Here is an 18,041-nt window from a genome sequence, read left to right as displayed (position 1 = left end):
TACAGGAAACAGAACATTTTGAAGTAATTTAGTGTCATTAAAATAGCGAATTGGCCTGTAAATTACACCAAAGCATCTACTTGCAAAACTCATGAAGTCGTACAGCAATGTTTTGAGCTTGTGAGTTTGGGGACTTTACATTGGTGCTAAGCAACAGACGCTGCATAGAGAAATATAGTTTTACAGATTGTAAATTATGTTCAATCCATGTAAATAGTTCTATTTCTCCTTTTTCCTTGATCACAACTTCTTGTAGAGTGCACCATGACTGATGAGGTCTTTATCACCAGTCATATGCCACTTTACTGTATTTTCCACGAATAAATGTACTTAGTGGCCACGTGTCAGCTTCTAAATATGAAAGAGATGTTAAACTTTCCAGTTACAGGAGTACTTATTGTCATCAGAATACATGAAATCTGGCTGTGATAAAATGTAAACCAGACTGGGCTTGAAAGATTGCTGGAAACAGAGAGCTTTGTGTCTGGGGCTTTTATTTTGTTAGCTTGTCTTACATTCGGGTTGGCCTGGTGCCAGACCAGACATCATCTAAAAGAAGGAACAAAATCTATTATTCTAAAGTTTAGACAGACTGTGCTTATAAAACCAGCGTACATCAACTCACATCACATAAATCCTACATCCGTTTCCACGATACTGCTTCATTGTAATCAACAACATAAAAGAACTATGCCTCATTTAATTTCTCTGTTACCAAAATTTATGGCAACTGTCTAGGAAGATTTATTTTCTACTCTAAGTGAAACATGAATCTACAGAACAATCCAAAGGTGACAACAGTTCAAGCATGCAACACAATCTAGAAAAAGTATTATTCGTCAAATACCCCTAACATTAACATGAGGTCTTAGTTGTGTCTGGGCATGACAACAGTGTTTGAATGAGAGGATCTTTTTCTTTTTCTCTCTTGAGGCATTTCAAAAGGTCCATTGTTTTTCATACAGTATATCGTGGAGTCAAGTTAAAACTAACTGGAGTTAGAACGTCTTAGAGGACAATCCTGAAACAGGAAATGTCAATCCCTGAGAAAAGTCTTTCACAAATTGGGTAGGCTACTATTCTACCTTCCTTTTCAGCTTTCTGTTCTTTGATTTCTTTTTCCACCTTCTTTTTCCAAGATGGTTGGTGAACAAGTTATTGTATCTCTCATCCTCCTCTTGCTCCTCCCTGGTGTCTTTGTACCAGGGTCCCCACACGCCCCCATTGTACTGAGGGTTGGAGCGCAGGTCTTTAGCCGGGTAACGCACCGGCACTGCAGTCTTGTTGTACTGCGCTAGCCGTATGAGCATCTTCTTCACTATGTGAGGGTAGCGCTGGGACAAGTCCACTCTCTCATAAGGGTCGGCTGTGATATTGAACAGCCAGATGGACTTACCCCGGTCCCAATGGACACGCTCATTATGCCAGCGGTTGGTTAGCCGCTGGTTGGAGAAGGTCTGCGGGGGCACCCAGTCGCTGTAGCCGGGAACACCCGTCAGGAGCTTCCAGTGGCCCACCCGGAGCGCAGCCCGGATGGCAGTGTTCCATAAGCCATACCCAGCCTTCCACGAACCATTCTTGGCTTTGATGTAGATTGGGTCAATGTTGTGAAGAATATCCTGGCGAGGAGATGGGCGGCCTTCACTGATAGCCTCCCAGACATCGTACCCATCCAGATTTAGGTCTTCGTCTAAAGTCCCTTCCCCCAGGGTCACCAGGGTAGGGAACCAATCAGTGATGTGGATCAACGATCGACATTTCGTCCCTTTGTTTACCAACAGGGGACTGTGAACAAAGCCCACCGCCCGAATCCCCCCTTCCCAGTAGGTGGCTTTACTCCCCCTCAAGGGCCAGTTGCTCCCACCTGCTAATGGCTGGCCTCCATTATCTGAGGAGTACACTATAACTGTGTTGTCATAATAACCGTAGCGTTTTAGCGCTAACGTGAGGTTGTGGATAGCTTCGTCCAGACAGGACACCATGGCAGCATATTTCCGACGATGCAAGTTTGGAATGCCCTTGTAGCGCGCGAGGTAGCGGGCAGGAACCTGCAGAGGTGAATGAACCGCCTGATAGGCTAAGTAGAGAAACAAGGGTTGTCTGCGAGGGTTGTGATTGGCTAGGATGCTGATAGCCTTTCGAGTAAACATCATGGTCGAGTACAAGCCGCGGTCTTGTTCCCAAGCTGCCTCTTCCCCTTCATATAAATCATAGCCACACATACCGGGTCCTTCACATTTATAGTGACTGTAGTAGTCCCCACTTCCTAGCAGGGAGCCGAAGAAAGTGTCGAAGCCGCGCTGGGTGGGCAGGCAGCCACGCTTGTAGAAGCCCAGGTGCCACTTGCCCACCATGTGGGTGGAGTATCCCGCTTGCTTGAGCTTCTGGGGCAGGGTGACATTTTCCAGGGGCAGGCAGTTGGGCTGAGTAGCTCGAATGATGGAGTGCTGAAGGCCTGTGTGGATCTGATACCTACAAAATATAAACACATATCAGCCCGTCATAGACATTAACAGTTGTAGAAATATACAATTTCTGGGCTGATGAAAACTGGCCATCTATAGGTTAAGCCTGAAATTATTTTCTAATTATTTTTAGAAAGTTCTTTGCTTGAAACAATTATGCTACTTAAAACTGAAAAAGGACTGTATTTACTAGCTATTAAACAATCAATTGATTTGCATTAACAGAATGAAGCACCAAGCCACGAGGATTTAGTCAGCCATGACATTACATCTGATTACACCCCAAAATCCTTCCTCTATATACTTTGCTAAAACTTTCAAGAGTTGTCAAATTAGCTCACAAACTGGTCCAGATAGGGTAATAGGCCCTGCTGCATGAGTGTATTCATATAACATTCACATGCTACTGTATGACATTTCAATAAAATTATCGAAACACTGAAACGCTGCCAGTATAAGTTTATAAAACTGAAGAGGAGATTTTCCTCCCGAAAAGGACTCCTCTCTCCAACCACTTGATTGCAATAAGTCATTAGTCACAGAGACAATCTTTGTGTTGGAATTTTCACACTGGTACGATATCCAAACCATCAGTGGACCCAGTCCAAAGCAAACAGAAGAGTATTTATATGTGAGCAAGCCAAGCTCAGGGTAATGTTCAACTGATGTCTAACAGTGCAGTGAAAGGGGGTGGGTGGGTAGTGGTAGTTAGGGGGGCAGAGCAAAAACAGAGTTACTGTCACGCAAGACCAGACAGGAAACAGAGTTGTTACCTGGAGCTGATGATGCTGTGGCAGACATCTTGGCAGTGAGTTAAAACAGCACTGTTGATGAGTAAAGGACAGACTCAATGGAATGAGGAATTTTGATATGAGGTATTTTCCAACTCCTTTCACTACAAATGTAAACTTCCAAGTGCTCTTTGTCCAAAAGGTATTCAACTTTTATTACCACAAAATAACTACATGAACATATCTGCATGCATATAATATAATTGTTGAAGAATTATTGTATTTAAACGTTGCAGTTTAAATACTCTCCCATTGCCACACCACCACGTCATCAATTAATCAACAATTGCGAACGTCACCAATAAATAAATATATATATAAATAAATAATGCTTTGTAAGATTTTTGGGCTTTTACACTCAATTATTGATCTGACATTTCTACGTAGATCTAGATGAGATTTCTAGATCTGGATATAAAAAGAAACGTTAACACCTTCTATGATGCCAATGTATGCAAATGCATTATAAGTATGTTGATAATGCATGATAATCTGCCTATAGCACTATATAATTATAGTTTTAAGCACTCATAAATATGGATAAAGCTTTATAACAAAACAAAACTATAACACATTATAGGTCATTTTACAATGACTTGTAAGGTGAAGTATTATCATACTTCATAATTGCTGGCAAGGATCATAGTGTATTATAATTCCCATTGTTGTAATACATTATAATCTTTTTACAATGCATTATAATCACTGTTACAATGCACTATAGTGTTATTGTAAGTTACTGTAAGTGGTCATTGGTTGCTTTAAGTAAAGTGAAAGAAATATATATAATTAAATCTATTCAAGAACACACAAAACATTATAAATTCAAGGAGTGAAAATAGGTGTCTAGTTTAGGTTCCATAGAGGAGGACTCAGTTGGAGGAGAACCAGAAGGTGGTCAGGCCTAGCAAACCTTCATGCCCCTTGAGAATTCAAAAGTTCCTCAATGGTTACACCACTGTATGGTATGTGCAACGTTCCAAACATAGCACTAAACACATGATTTACAGCTCAAATCCTATTCAACAAAACAATGCACTCTACACATATCCACATAATAGCACAGACTGCAAATGCAAACACATACACACTACCCTGCATGGAGCACAGCCGGCTAGGCCAACAGCTTGTATTTCTTCAAGCTTACAGTTTTAGCCTGTTTTAGTTTGATGAAGCTTACTTAACTTTGGCATGATGGAGGGAGATCTGTAATAACATAATGCTATGTAAACGTAGATCATCAGCAATAAAAATGTAGCTATTCACGCTTTTTTCACTGCAGACACCCTGACTTGGTGTCACCATCTAAACGATGAAATCGGCATGTTTTTCAATGAAGGTCTGGAACATGGCCTTAATTGTTTTTTCTCCAGAGTAATTCACCTTAAGCAGTTGACAACACTAATCTGTCAGGAGGATGGTGAAATGTCTGTTCAACGTCATTAGGATAATTGAGCACACGTGTGCATGTATAAATCTACACACTTACTACAGCAGTAGGACAGTGGTATTGGTTAAGGTTGTTCCGGTAGAGAATTGTGGGGCCGATCACCGATAGCTGGTTCTGGCCTACCACTCCGTGTTCGTACCATTTATATGAACAGCGAGACAGATTAACGGCGCAACAGTCTCGCTGTGAATTGGCTGTGTAAAAGGGTCTTCAGAGACACAACTCACAACTCCGGTCAAACCAATTTAGCAATGCATAGAGAAATTGTCTTGTAGTTTTTGCCTCATCTGATCGGCCTATATAAAGACCATCAATCAAACTATTTAGACAGAATATTGGCCGCATTGGATGATTGATCTGAGCACCCTTGGTGTTGGTCTGCATGTGTACTCATACAAACTGTGACTATCAAAACAAATACACATCTGGGGCCAGACGTGTATATGTTTAATTCCCCCACACAAAAAAAAGGTATTATGGAAATGTGAGAATCTCACACATACTTAAGTTAAGCATCTACACAGTTTTCTACAGCAAGCCAAGTGTAGGTTGGTGAAGGGAAAATCAGAAATAAAGTGAGAGATAGAATCTAGTATTAAATTAATTTAAGTTGATACTGAGTGTATGATTTGTTTTCAGCCAGTTTAGATGGTGACAGTAAAGCCAGGATATTGTCATGAATTCTGTCCTTAGTTCTATGGCTGGCAATATATCTCCTACTATTGGATGGATTGACATTCATGGTGCCCAGAGGATGAATCCTAATTACTAATGAGTCTTTGACTTTCCCCCTAGAGCCACCACAACATTTGAGGCCGTCATGCTTACATTGAAAACAATGGAAGAGGCAGTCTGTCTAATACGCTAGTGAAAGGTGCATTTCTTTTGTGTCAATTTTTCCATCTGCTTTTCATGACTTTAAATTGTCCTTTTGTCTCCTTTCTTGTCATGTATATCATGTCATGATTGAGCACTCAGCAAACTGCACTCCATATGATGTAGGTACCAACCTTTCAGACATTCGATGATGACGATGATGACTGAGCTATCACTGCCAATGGTTGTGCACATGTGATGAATTGATAGACTGTGGGAGTTTTGAAAAGCCACAATCATACTTAATGTCACAGGTAATAATGGCATGCTCTGCATCTGGCAAAGTAAATTCTCAAACAGCCAATGTACCGACTGGTGTGAGGTGAGGTGTGAGCTGTAGCTAGGCAGCAATGCACTGTGTTGAATGTATGTGCATGCAATTGAGTCACAGCTCAGCCCTCATCACCTCCACTAAGCAATATCTTTGGGGAATCCCTGAACACTGACCCACCTCTTCATGGTTTCAATTCTAGCTGCTGTTGGTACATTCTGGATGAACCTGGTGGCAGAGCTGTTTGTTCTCTTGGGAGAATGATATTGTCTGTTCAGCTCTATGCTTTGCTAAAACAAAATGCCAACTGGGCTTGATGCCTCCAAATATTTTGGAAATGAAGTTAGGAAACAAATGTTTACAATTTGGCAACAATAATTCCCACAGATTTCAAAACAGGTTCCCAGGACCTCTAAAATATTCAACTACTCAGGATAATAATACGGCCCAATTCCGAATTTGATACCTCTATTCATTGCCTTGTCATTGAGGTCAGGTTGGTGAATTCAAACTAAGACCACAATGGCCCTGGTGGGAGCCAAGAGAGTCTTGGTTTCATATGGCGATATAGGGGGAGCTTTGAAACCCAACTACAGACACGCACACTGGGAGATAGAGTAGGCATTGTTGGTCTTTCATTAGAAAAAAAGACTTTAAAAAAGCTTGTTTACACCACTATCTTGTTGAAAAAATCCACATAATATATAATTAACTTGATGAAGGACGAGTTCTTGTAAAACCTTGTTCTCCATACCTTCTCCAAGTTTTCCACAAGCATTGCACATGGTGAACTTAAGTCTTGTTACTAGCCCATAAATGTCTCTAAAATTATTTTTGGATGTGATACGCTCCATTATCTTCAAGCATCTTTTGTATTCATTCCCTTTATACAAAGATAATTTTTCCACTTCTGCCCTTCCATCATTGTATTTCTAATTGTCAAGCAACGGTACAAAGAAAATAGGCCTTGCAGAAAAGAACAGATGACACAACCCAGAAAGTGAAAATAATGGAGAGCACATACATGTGCACATACATGTTTAAGATTTGACCCCTTACGAGCCCCAACCCCTGCTTTTGCAGCTCCTGCAGGTTTGCTGGTGTTCACATACCAAAAGGTTACAGCCATGTAATGAGAATGTCATGCTAAGAGGAGCCTGGGATTTCTCCACAAATCAGTCAAACCAGCCTGAGATCTTGACCAAGAACGGTATAAGGTGGAGTGCAAAGACTTTCAAAGTATCCCTGTGTTGTTTCTCTTTGACATACGATGGGGTTCATAGGGGAACTAGGTCTTGACTTTGCAGGTTTTGGGGCACCTGAAGGACAGTTCTAGGTCTTTAGTATTTATGAGGCCTTAAAATAATGACTGCAGTAACTACTGCCCTCTGGGGATCCTCTGTCCTGCCCAGTAGTCCTTGCACTTGTCGATTGTGACTGATTTATGGGTTCTTTTAAAACAAAGCAGGGCATGAATAGGAACCCACGTCATCTCTGCATCCTTTATCCAGCATGGATTCAAGCCATGGACAGGCAGGCAAATATTTGTTGTAGTTCAGCGACTCCATTCCCCATCTCATCACACAAAAGAGTGTAGTCAAAAGCTTTAGAGTTAAATGCTGCTGTACTCACAATGTCTCTCTGGTTTATTTACACATGCACTGAGCCACATGGCCAACAAATCACACATGCCATTAAATTCGAATCACCGAATGCCAGCAATCGCTCAAGGCCCACAAGACAAGTGCATTGGCCACCACTCAGGCCTCTGAGGTTGTGGAGGTTCCCAAGCAGACCTGCTGCCCAGGCTGGGGCCTTCTCTTGTATTCCTGCTCCACGTCCTCTTCACATATGGTTCAAATAAGCAGCCTCAACTCAGTGCTCTGCATTTAATCAAAGTCAGCCCCAGAGCAGTTTGTCTTACTTAGCGCTTCCTTTCAGCAAACTCGTTTACCTTTTTGCCATCTCTAAATATTTCCCTTCAGTTTTGCTTCTGCCTTGGCCTTATCGTCTCTATATTAAAGACTCTTGCAGGTAATGAGGGTTCTTTCTTTTCAGGACTTCCTATATCACAAATACAAAGCCAAACTTCTTTAGAAATATTGCTAATTTGTCACCCCAAACATTCATTTGCTTGGGTCATATTTGCGCAACTCGACCAAGGAGTTCTAGGACAGACTGGTGTGGGGTAAGGAAGGGAAGTGAAAGAGTGACAGATCACTTAAACAACTAGAAAAGGGTGAGTGAGAGGCTAAGACGAGTTTGAGATATGTGTGGACAAATGGGAAGTGTGATAAAGTAGGAGACAGAGTTGAGCAGAGTGAAAAAGAGCTGCTTTGAGCAAATAAACAACCCCATTCTCCCTGTGGTTTAGGTCAGATTCAAATCCAATGGGCTATAATATAAGAACACAGGATGACAAAAGAGCTTTTTGGAATCGAGCCACAATCCTTGCTTGAGGTCTGCTCTTTATTGGCCCGGGACCCCAGAGCACATTCTTCATCTTTGTTTGTTGATGGACGGTAGCCCATTGATGGAGCTGACTGATAATGAAATTAAATTTTGTTTCAAATATATATATACCAGTGGTGGGCCGTCAGGGCCAGCAAGGCCTTCTCTGCTGGTCGAAACAGAATCAAAGTTATAGCTATTTTATAATTTAATAATTTTTCTTAAATACACATGTATTATAATTTATAAAAATATTTTTCCCATCATCTTATTTTCTCATTGCACAGCTCCTGTCTTCCTCAGTTGCTCTGCTTCCAGTGCAGCTTGTTTTAAGTAGAGCTTTTATCCAATCAGATTTCACCTCTGTGTCTCTAGGTAAGAACAGAGGCAGAGGCCTGCAGACTCACAAGTGAATCCCTTTGCACTTTAAGTGAATGGGGACGATATTGTTGATTGTCATAGTGTTCAACCAATCAGATCTTTAGTTTGACATGTTGGGTGTATTCTTTGACGTGTCAGAGCCTGCTAGCTGGCCTACAAGTACGTCAGCATTAACGGGCAGCTCAGTTTTAACGTGCAGCTCTGCAGTGAGGTGCAGCGTGCGCTGTGATTGGTCAGTGGGCGAGCACGTGACTATTGTGAACTGAAACTTAACTTGCCAGCAGAGCTTAGTTGGAGGAGTAAGAGTTCAAATTGAAAGATATGGAAGAAATTACAACAATGTTATGGTTTTACTTGGTGTAGTTTATTTATTGTTTTACCGAGCTTTGTTTTTTTAACACTCAATGGCTGAAAAAGGAGGAGAAACGGATTTAGTGGTGGAGTTACTGACAACGCCTTTCTCAAGAAAGAAGGACATTTCAGGAAAAGCTGGACATCGTAAGAAATGGTCAGTCAACGCCGTAGCTGGCAGCCTGACTCAGCCAGGAAAAGGATTTGTATGAACGGTATTTCTGGCTGACAGCGTAGCATATTTTATGGCTGGGAATGTGTTTCATTTTAACTGAGCTCTTGGTGTTTGGAGCTACGCTACGCTAACCTGAGGACACCACAGCACGGCAGGACACAAGCTACGGTGCTTTTGAAAACTTTTGGAGAGACTCGAGTGGATCTACAACTCAACGAACATGTTCGCAGGGAAACAACTGTGGCCCGGCGAGCGGTCTGCGCCGGCCGGCGGGCGCCCCGGCGGAGGTGGGATCCCAGCCCCGCTGTGAACCTGCCGCAGCAGACCGGCGAAATACAACTGGGGAGGCTCGACTGTCACTGGCGTCCATGAATCGAGAAGGACTTCTTACTGGAACTGAAACGATGTACTGGGATTAAACTCTTTGTCAACAAAGAAAGGAGGATGGACTTTGTCTTTATTAAGTGAACAGCATTCGGTAAGTGACAAACTGCATTTGTTTTTTTTACATCTGCAGTAACGTTACTACTGTTCATTTGTCTATCATGTTGTTTTTATGAATAATATTTGAATGGCTCGTGCTCTTGTGTGGTGGAATGTGTGGATCCGCTGCAGGTTTGCTGGATTGATGCATCATAATGAGGTTATTAGGAGGTAATTCAACTGTAGTAGGACAGCACAGAAGGCCCAGGTATAAAATGCACGGCCCGCCACTGATATATATATATATATATATTTTTTTTTTACTTGACAACAGTGACTGCAGGTGAAACACCTGCGGCCAATGGAGAAGGTGGGTTGGGGTGACTATGAAGACCAGATTAATAAAATGTGTACGATACAGTCTGCCTTGTCTGCATTGTAAATGGAAATGTTAAACCAGCTATAATTTGCTGGTATTTACTGTAATCTAACCTGCAGGTGTGTAACTGAACAAGAGTCAAGAAAATAATTGCAAAGGGTTAGAGATTCAGCGACTGATGCAAGAGCTGAAAAGTGTGTTTATCATGTATGGAACGTACCAGAAAGTCCATATGCTGGATTTGTCTGGACAGGTATGTTGACATGGCTCTATGGCGCCTGAACATTCATCTTTGAAACTCCAGAAGCACGTTTACTTACCGTATTTTCCGCACTATAAAGCGCACCGGATTATAAGGCGCACCTTCAATGAATGGCCTATTTTAGAACTGTTTTTATATATAGGGCGCACCGGATTATAAGGCGCATAGAATAGAAGCTACTACAGTCAAACGTTTGACTGGGGTTGCGTTATGCATCCACTAGATGGAGCTGTGCTAAAGGGAATGTCAACAAAACAGTCAGATAAATCATTCAGTCAAACTTTATTGACGTCTCTTGAAAGGTGCCATTTTGGGGTCTTTATACACACAAGTAGTGTTGGACTAGGAGTAAGCACAGTACCGGTGTTTACCGTGGTGCGGCTTTGTAGTTTACCAGTCGTACTGAAACATTTTGACAGAGCGCCGTGTACAACCAGTATGGATCAACCAATTAACCAATTGATCCATATATAAGGCGCTCCGGATTACAAGGCGCACTGTCGTTTTTTGAGAAAATTAAAGGCTTTTAAGTGCGCCTTATAGTGCGGAAAATACGGTAATTACAAAGGACCCAAAATAAGTGCAGGGGTTTCAGAAATATTGGTTCACCATGTCATGTATAAATTCCCCAAAAATACTTCACATTTTTCAATTTTAGAGGCTGCCCGGAGGAGCAACCTCTACCCTTGCCTTCGGCAAGCCATTCTCTTGATCAGTAAAGATCAGTGGGCGCATGATGGGGTTGAAGAGCACAACTCTGGATTAGAAAGAGAGCTCTGATTTTAAGCCTCTAATCTCATCAGTGCATCTTAAAGAAAACCAGACAGGTTGAATTTTTCTTTCCCAGGGAGCGGACTACGTTGAAATCAAGCTCCTGTTACTGTAAGGTTAAAGTGCTTTGCTATGCTTCCAACAGCAGCTGTATACAACTGCTTCTATTAATCTGCCAGTTCCCAAAGAAACTCTAGCCCCTTGTAACATAGACCCTATTGTTTGTATGGTTTACTTCTAGGTTATACTTAACTGGGGTTTCAACAGCATTTAAATGACTTTGTTCCAAAGCGAAACAGGTCCTAACTAAACGTAAAATAAACATGGTTAGACATGTCCCCAAACCAGCAGTTCTCATCTAGCGTGATAAATCTAAGGGGGTCACAAGATAATTAACAAGATGGGAAATAAGAAAATAAACATATTCTGCTACCGAAAAATTTTACCTTTTTTGGGGGACTTTTCTCTAAATGTAGCTTCTTGTCTCTTCACAAACTCAGGTCTTTTAGCCTGGTTAATGTGATTAGTTTGGGGTCGTTTGAAAGCTGTCAATTGAACCCTGGTGCAGACCAAAGAACTGAACAGAGACCGCCTGAAAATATGGGTCTCCATCCGCCTCCAAGCGGACTCAGGTGTGGTTCGTTTGTGGTGTGACAGCAAACAAATCCAATCACAGGATTTTATGATAGCAGATATGTGACTTTAGCATGATTTCAAATGCTAAACTGCTACTAAATTCATCTGCCGATTGTGAGATCCGTTCAGGTAGCGATCTTATTGATCTGTATCTAAAGCTATGTCTATAAGCATGACAGCGCGGGTATATTCCCTGATTAAAAGATCAAAAGCTGTTCTCTATTTGAAAGTGTGTGACAGTAAACCCACAAAAATACACCTCATCAGTCTGTATAACTTCATGTTCACTCCTCTTATTTCGTTTGTAAAAAGTCAGCGTGACGAGGAACCGGCCCAGAACTAAAATGCAACAATGTATAATTGTTTCCCTAGGTCTCGACCAAATGAACCCAACTACAGGTGTGAAAGCACCCTTACCATCAACCAACACCAAGGCCCTCTGCATCAGCATCGGCCCTGAATAAAACATATTGGTCGATCCCTAGTCGTGACTGTAGGTTTATATTTAAACACGATATAGCCACTATCCTGTGGTTTTCCCATGTCTCCCCATGTGGGAACAGTAGTTTTCATGTAATACAGCACAAGTCATAATGTGTGGGTTGTATTATTCGGTCCCACAAAGTTTATTCTGACTGTGCAGACCCTTGAGCGTTTTCACTCATTGTTGGAATGCTGTTAAGCATTCCAACTATTGTTCTTCGAATCTTTATTCATCCGACTATTTCTTCCGTCCCGTTTTTCGAAACTCTTCTTCTTCTTCATTTTTTAAGCTACAGAAACCGTTCAACTATCAAAATGTTCAGCTCTTTCAGCTCATGTCTGCTCATATTTCTAATCTTTCAACTTTTTGAATTATTAAGCTTTTTTCAACTTTTTTTTTGAATGGGATGTCTATGGAGAATATTTTCAAATCCTCTTAAACTTCTTCAACTTTCAAATCCTTCAACTTCCTCATATTTTCAGCTTTAACTCCATGTCAAATCTGACCACTCATTTCTCAAAGAAAGCAGACGGTACCAGTTTTGCATATTGCGCTGGAGCTCACATTTTTAACACCACAAACATTAAAAAACACATCTCCACGTTTGCCAGAGTCTTATCTCTCTCACGGTATCCATATTTTATTGATTAGTCTCATGGTTTTGGTATAGAGGGCATATGTTTGACAGGTAGTTTTGTTCAAAATCACTGTTCACTCTTAATTTTTGGAATGCTGTTAAGCATTCCAACAATAATCTCAACAACAATCTTTATTCAACTTCTTCAACTTCACTCAACTATTTCTTCCGTACGTGTTTTGAAACTGTTCTTCTTCATTTTTTAAGCTACAGAAACCGTTCAACTATCAAAATGTTCAGCTCTTTCAGCTCATGGGTGCTATATCTCTTCATATTTATAATCTTTAAACTTTTTGAATTATTAAGCTTTTTGCAATTTCTTTTTGAATGGGATGTCTATGGAGAATATTTTCAAATCCTCTTAAACTTCTTCAACTTTCAAATCCTTCTACTACCTCATACTTTCAGCTACAGACATCATTTCAACTTTAAAATGTTGAGAAAACCCTGATCTATTGCAGAATGATTCAGATTTTTGATATCTTTTACACTTTTTGAACTGCAGCAATTTAACTTTCATGATTTTTTTCAGCCCTTTTCTGACTTTATAATGGGTGTGTATTGCGCAGCTTAGAGTGCGTGATGTCACCGCTAGAGTGAAGAGCAGCTTGAGATTCTTGTGAAAAAAACATTTGTGTTTTGCCACTGAGTCCACAATTTTCACTCTTCATGCATAATTTGTGGATTTAAAAGTAGCTAATCTTGTCCTTGTCGTAGACAAATGACTGTGGAATCCCACAGATTTACACATTTGACACAGAAGCCTGTAATTGAGAGGAAAACCAACTTTCTGCTCCATAGAGACCAATGTTAAATTTTGCTTCAAAAACATCTTCCACAGAACACGGTACCCCATTTCTAGATCGCCAGTTCAGCCACATTTTTTACACTACAGACACAATTTTTACAGGATCTGTTCTTCAACTCATCCTTCCTCTCATTTATTAATATCGGAGCAATAGGAGCTACGGTTATGGGAGTTTTGAGGATTTGTTTGAGAGGTGTTTCCCTGTTTAATCTCCATGAAAAGGCTGCAAGGACACAGGTGTTTCTGATGAAGCTAATTAGTGATGTTGATAAACACAGAGACTCACAGACACACATGCACTCCTCTCTCTCTATCTCCGTATGTCTCTCTCTCTCTCTCTCTCTCATACAGTCATTCAGGTCTTAGAGTTTTTTACAGGACTCCCCCCCCCACACTCCATTTTAAAATAAAAGCCCCACAGAATGAATTCTAACTGAAATGCTTATGATGAAGCCTGACATTTAATAACCTCTGTGTGTTTCATACTTTCTGATTATGTCTCCTCTCCCCCCCACCCAGCCCCACCCATTCAAAATAAAAGCCCCATGGATTAACTGTATTTAAACGTTAAGCTCAAAATTAGGCTTTTTTGTTGAAATAATGAATGCTCTTACTAATACTGCGACAAATACTGCTAATATTTCTAGTATTACTACTACTGCTGCTACTACTACTACTACTACTACTACAACTGTTGCTGTATACTATTACTACTACTGCTATTACTGCTACCATCAATATTATTACTACCACTACTGCTATTACTACCACTACTACTATTACTTATACTACAACTGCTACTACTACTACTGCTATTCATGCTACTACCAGTACTAATACTACTACAGCTATTAGTACGACTGCTACTAGTACTACTACTATTACTGCTACTTCAAATACTGCCATTACTTTTACTACTACTACTACTGTTATATTAAATACTACGACCACTACTACAGCTATTACTACTACTACTGATACTACTACTTCTTCTAAATACTAATACTTCTACTACTAATGATACTTCTACTACAACTACAACTTCTACTACTACAAATATCACTACTGCTATTACTACTACTTATTCTAATGCTACTAATACTTCTACTACTAATAATACTTCTACTACAACTACAACTTCTACTACCACTACAAATATCACTACTGCTGACATTTTTTTAAGCTACAGAAACTGTTCAAATATCAAAATGTTCAGCTCTTTCAGGAGAGGGGTGCTTTGACTTTTCATATTTGTAATCTTTAAACTTTTTGAATTAAGCTTTTTGCAATTTTCTTTTGAATGGGATCTCTATGGAGAAAATCTTCAAATCCTGTTAAACTTCTTCAACTTTCAAAGCCTTCTTCTCATACTTTCAGCTACAGACACCATAGTGAGACATTTCAACTAGAAGGGTTTTCAGCAGTGCAGTTTAAATGCTTTCGGGCTTCATCATTTTTCAGACGTGTAGTCTCCCATTTCTCAATTTTCAGCAATTTTTTTACAATTCATTTCAGCTTTCAGCATTCCAACGCATTTTCAGCAGGAAATGCATTTTCTAGTTAGCCTCTAACACACAGGTGCTCCAATCACCAACATGCACCCAAGCACACAGGTGTTTATATGAGCTCATTAGTGATGTTGATAAACACACAGACTCACAGACACACACGCACATACACATACACTCCTCTCCCTCTATCTGTCTCTCTCCCTCTATCTCTCTCTCTCTCTGTGTGTGTCTCTCTCTCATACAGTCATTCAGGTCTTAGAGACTTTTAGAGGACCCCCCCCCCCCCCCCATTTTTAAATAAAAGCCGCACACACATGATTTAGAGATATACGTGATGCAGCTCAGCCAATCAAATATGGGTATTCTGATAAGTTTCCTGATTTGAGTGACATTAACACACACCGCGACACAAGAGGGAGAGACGAGGAAAGACATGGCAGAGCAGGACAATAGTCATGTAAGCTGTAAATGATAAAACAGGACAATCTCCAAATGAGAAAGATTGCCAGAGAGATCAGAGTCTCTCTCTCTCTCTCTCTCTCTCTCTCTCACTCACTCACAAACACTCTCACAGTCATTCAGGTCTTAGAGATTTTAAGAGGACCCCCCCCCCCCCACACACACACACCCCATTTTAAAATAAAAGCCCCAGAGTGAACTCTAACTGAAATGCTTGTGATGAAGCCTGTCATTTAATAACCTCTGTTTGTGTGTGTCAAACATTAAGATTATGTCTCCTCTCCCCCTCTCTCCCCCACCCAGTCCCACCCTTTCAAAATAAAAGCCTCATGGATTAACTATTTAAACGTTAAGCTCAAAATTTGGCTTTTTTGTTGAAATAATGAATGCTCTTACTAATACTGCGACTACTACTACTGCTGCTAATATTTCTAGTATTACTACTACTACTACTACTACTACTACTACTTCTACTGCAACTTTTGCTGTTGCTACTATTACTACTACTATAACTACCATCAATAGTATTACTACCACTACTGCTATTACTACCACTACTACTATTACTTATACTACAACTGCTATTCCTGCTACTACCAGTACTAATACTAGTACAGCTATTAGTAAGACTGTTACTAGTACTACTACTCCTGCTATTACTGCTACTTCAAAAACTGACTTTACTATTATTACTACTACTACTTCTTCTACTACTGTTATATTAAATACTACGACCACTACTACAGCTATTACTACGACTACTGATACTACTACTTCTACTTCTTCTAATTACTAATACTTCTACTACTACTAATACTTCTACTACAACTTCTAGTACTACTACAACAAATATCACTACCGCTGAAAGTTTTTAAGCTACAGAAACCGTTCGAATATTATTAAGCTTTTTGCAATTGTTTTTGAATTGGATATCTATTTTCAGCAATTTTTTTTACAATTCATTTCAGCTTTCAGCATTCCAACGCATTTTCAGCAGGAAATGCATTTTCTAGTTCTTTATGAGATTGTGTGAGGCATTATTTCATTATTGCAATGTATTTTACCTAAAAAACTAAAATACTGAAATGCACCCAGCTGAGGACTGAGGTGTACTTATGTTCATTTCGTTATAAAGGTGAAAGTTATAAAAAATGAGTATGAAGATTTTATGGTTAACCTGAACCATGCGGTTGCATGCACCATTCACATTTTAGTGACATCAGCAGAGATCTGATGAAACCATATCACAACTGTCTCATCTACTGTAACTTAAAGTGAGATATTTGAATAATAATTCAATTCTGATTATCACATAAAACGTCATGGAAATGGCCCTCACATGGGTGATGTACTCTTTCAGCTGACCCTCTGACAGAGCCATGGCAGACTGCCTGGACTCCATTTATCAGTTACTTTATCCAGTAAACTCCATAAAGACGGGCCGTTACATGACCAGTAATTGGGAACTAGTGCGCTATACCTGCCGGTCATGAGCTGGCTCCTGGACGGGCTGCAGAGCGGCTGCACATAATAATTCTCCAGTTTGACTCCCTCTGCTGCCAGCCGGTCCAGGGTCGGGGTTTTGATCTCTGATCCGTGGTAGCCGACATCCCGGAAGCCTTGATCATCCACCAGGATGAACACGATGTGCGGCTGAGAGCTCGGTTTATCAAACTCGTTCCCTCGGTTGCGCACCTCAGCGTCCCAGTTGTCCCACGACATATGAACGCTCCACGTCTGAGAAACGATGAAGCTGAGGAATAAACTAACCGGGACCCACAAGATGAACATGATTTAGCCAGATCCAGACCTCCAGGCACGGTTACTGTCGCTCAGTGAGACCGTGTGTGCGGGCGGTAACGTGTTGCACACGTTCAGGGGGGACAAACCGGGTTCGCATCGTGTTCAGTCCTCCTCTCCAACCACACAGTCCACCGACAGCTCCGCGGTTTGTGGGGAAAAACCAGAGGCGACAACACTATGAATCCAAGTGGAAACCAGATAAACGTCCTGAACAGCTGCTGTTAGAGTCTCACAGCCCTCTGCATGTTGCAAACTTTCAGAACTGTAGCATAAAACCTCCATCCCGTCACACGGCGCTCCTTCACGCTGAGGAGGGAAGACACACACTGGCTGTCTCTCTGAGGAGGAGGCAGGTCCATGTGGACGTCCTCCGCTGTCTGCAGCGCCCAGCAGCCACCATGGGAGCTACACGAGTCACGGTGCGTTCACGAGCAGTTTGGAAAGCTCTTCCTCCAGGGTTTAGTTGGAGGTGAGGCTGGACAGCCGTTATCTAATGTGTGGTTGATGTAGTTCAGCAGCTTTTTCTTCTTTTTTATTTTACAGTAAAAGTCACGTTCCTATGCAAAAAACAACAATTCTACATTTAAGTCGCTAAATGCGAAATTCTGAGCATATCTAGTGCCAGTAGTGGCTCTCAACATGGCGAGTGTGTTACTT

The 18,041-nt window shown here is 40.9% G+C and overlaps 1 protein-coding gene across 1 annotated transcript; it reads right to left on the bottom strand.

The window, feature by feature from the left end:
* Positions 1-1,076: 1,076 nt before the first annotated feature.
* arsj (arylsulfatase family, member J) lies at positions 1,077-17,372 on the bottom strand. Its single transcript, XM_076086869.1, has 2 exons — positions 17,062-17,372; positions 1,077-2,472 (listed from the first exon to the last, which is right to left on the bottom strand). Exons 1-2 carry the CDS (start codon positions 17,370-17,372, stop codon positions 1,077-1,079), a joined length of 1,707 nt encoding a protein of 568 aa, XP_075942984.1.
* Positions 17,373-18,041: the final 669 nt, after the last annotated feature.

This window comes from Anarhichas minor, unplaced genomic scaffold (genome assembly GCF_050575085.1).
Source record: "Anarhichas minor isolate MPS153535 unplaced genomic scaffold, ASM5057508v1 ptg000009l, whole genome shotgun sequence".
In the NCBI taxonomy this organism is placed as follows: domain Eukaryota; kingdom Metazoa; phylum Chordata; class Actinopteri; order Perciformes; family Anarhichadidae; genus Anarhichas; species Anarhichas minor.
The sequence above is the reverse complement of the archived record's forward strand: the minus strand, read 5'-3'. Positions and strand labels throughout refer to the sequence as shown.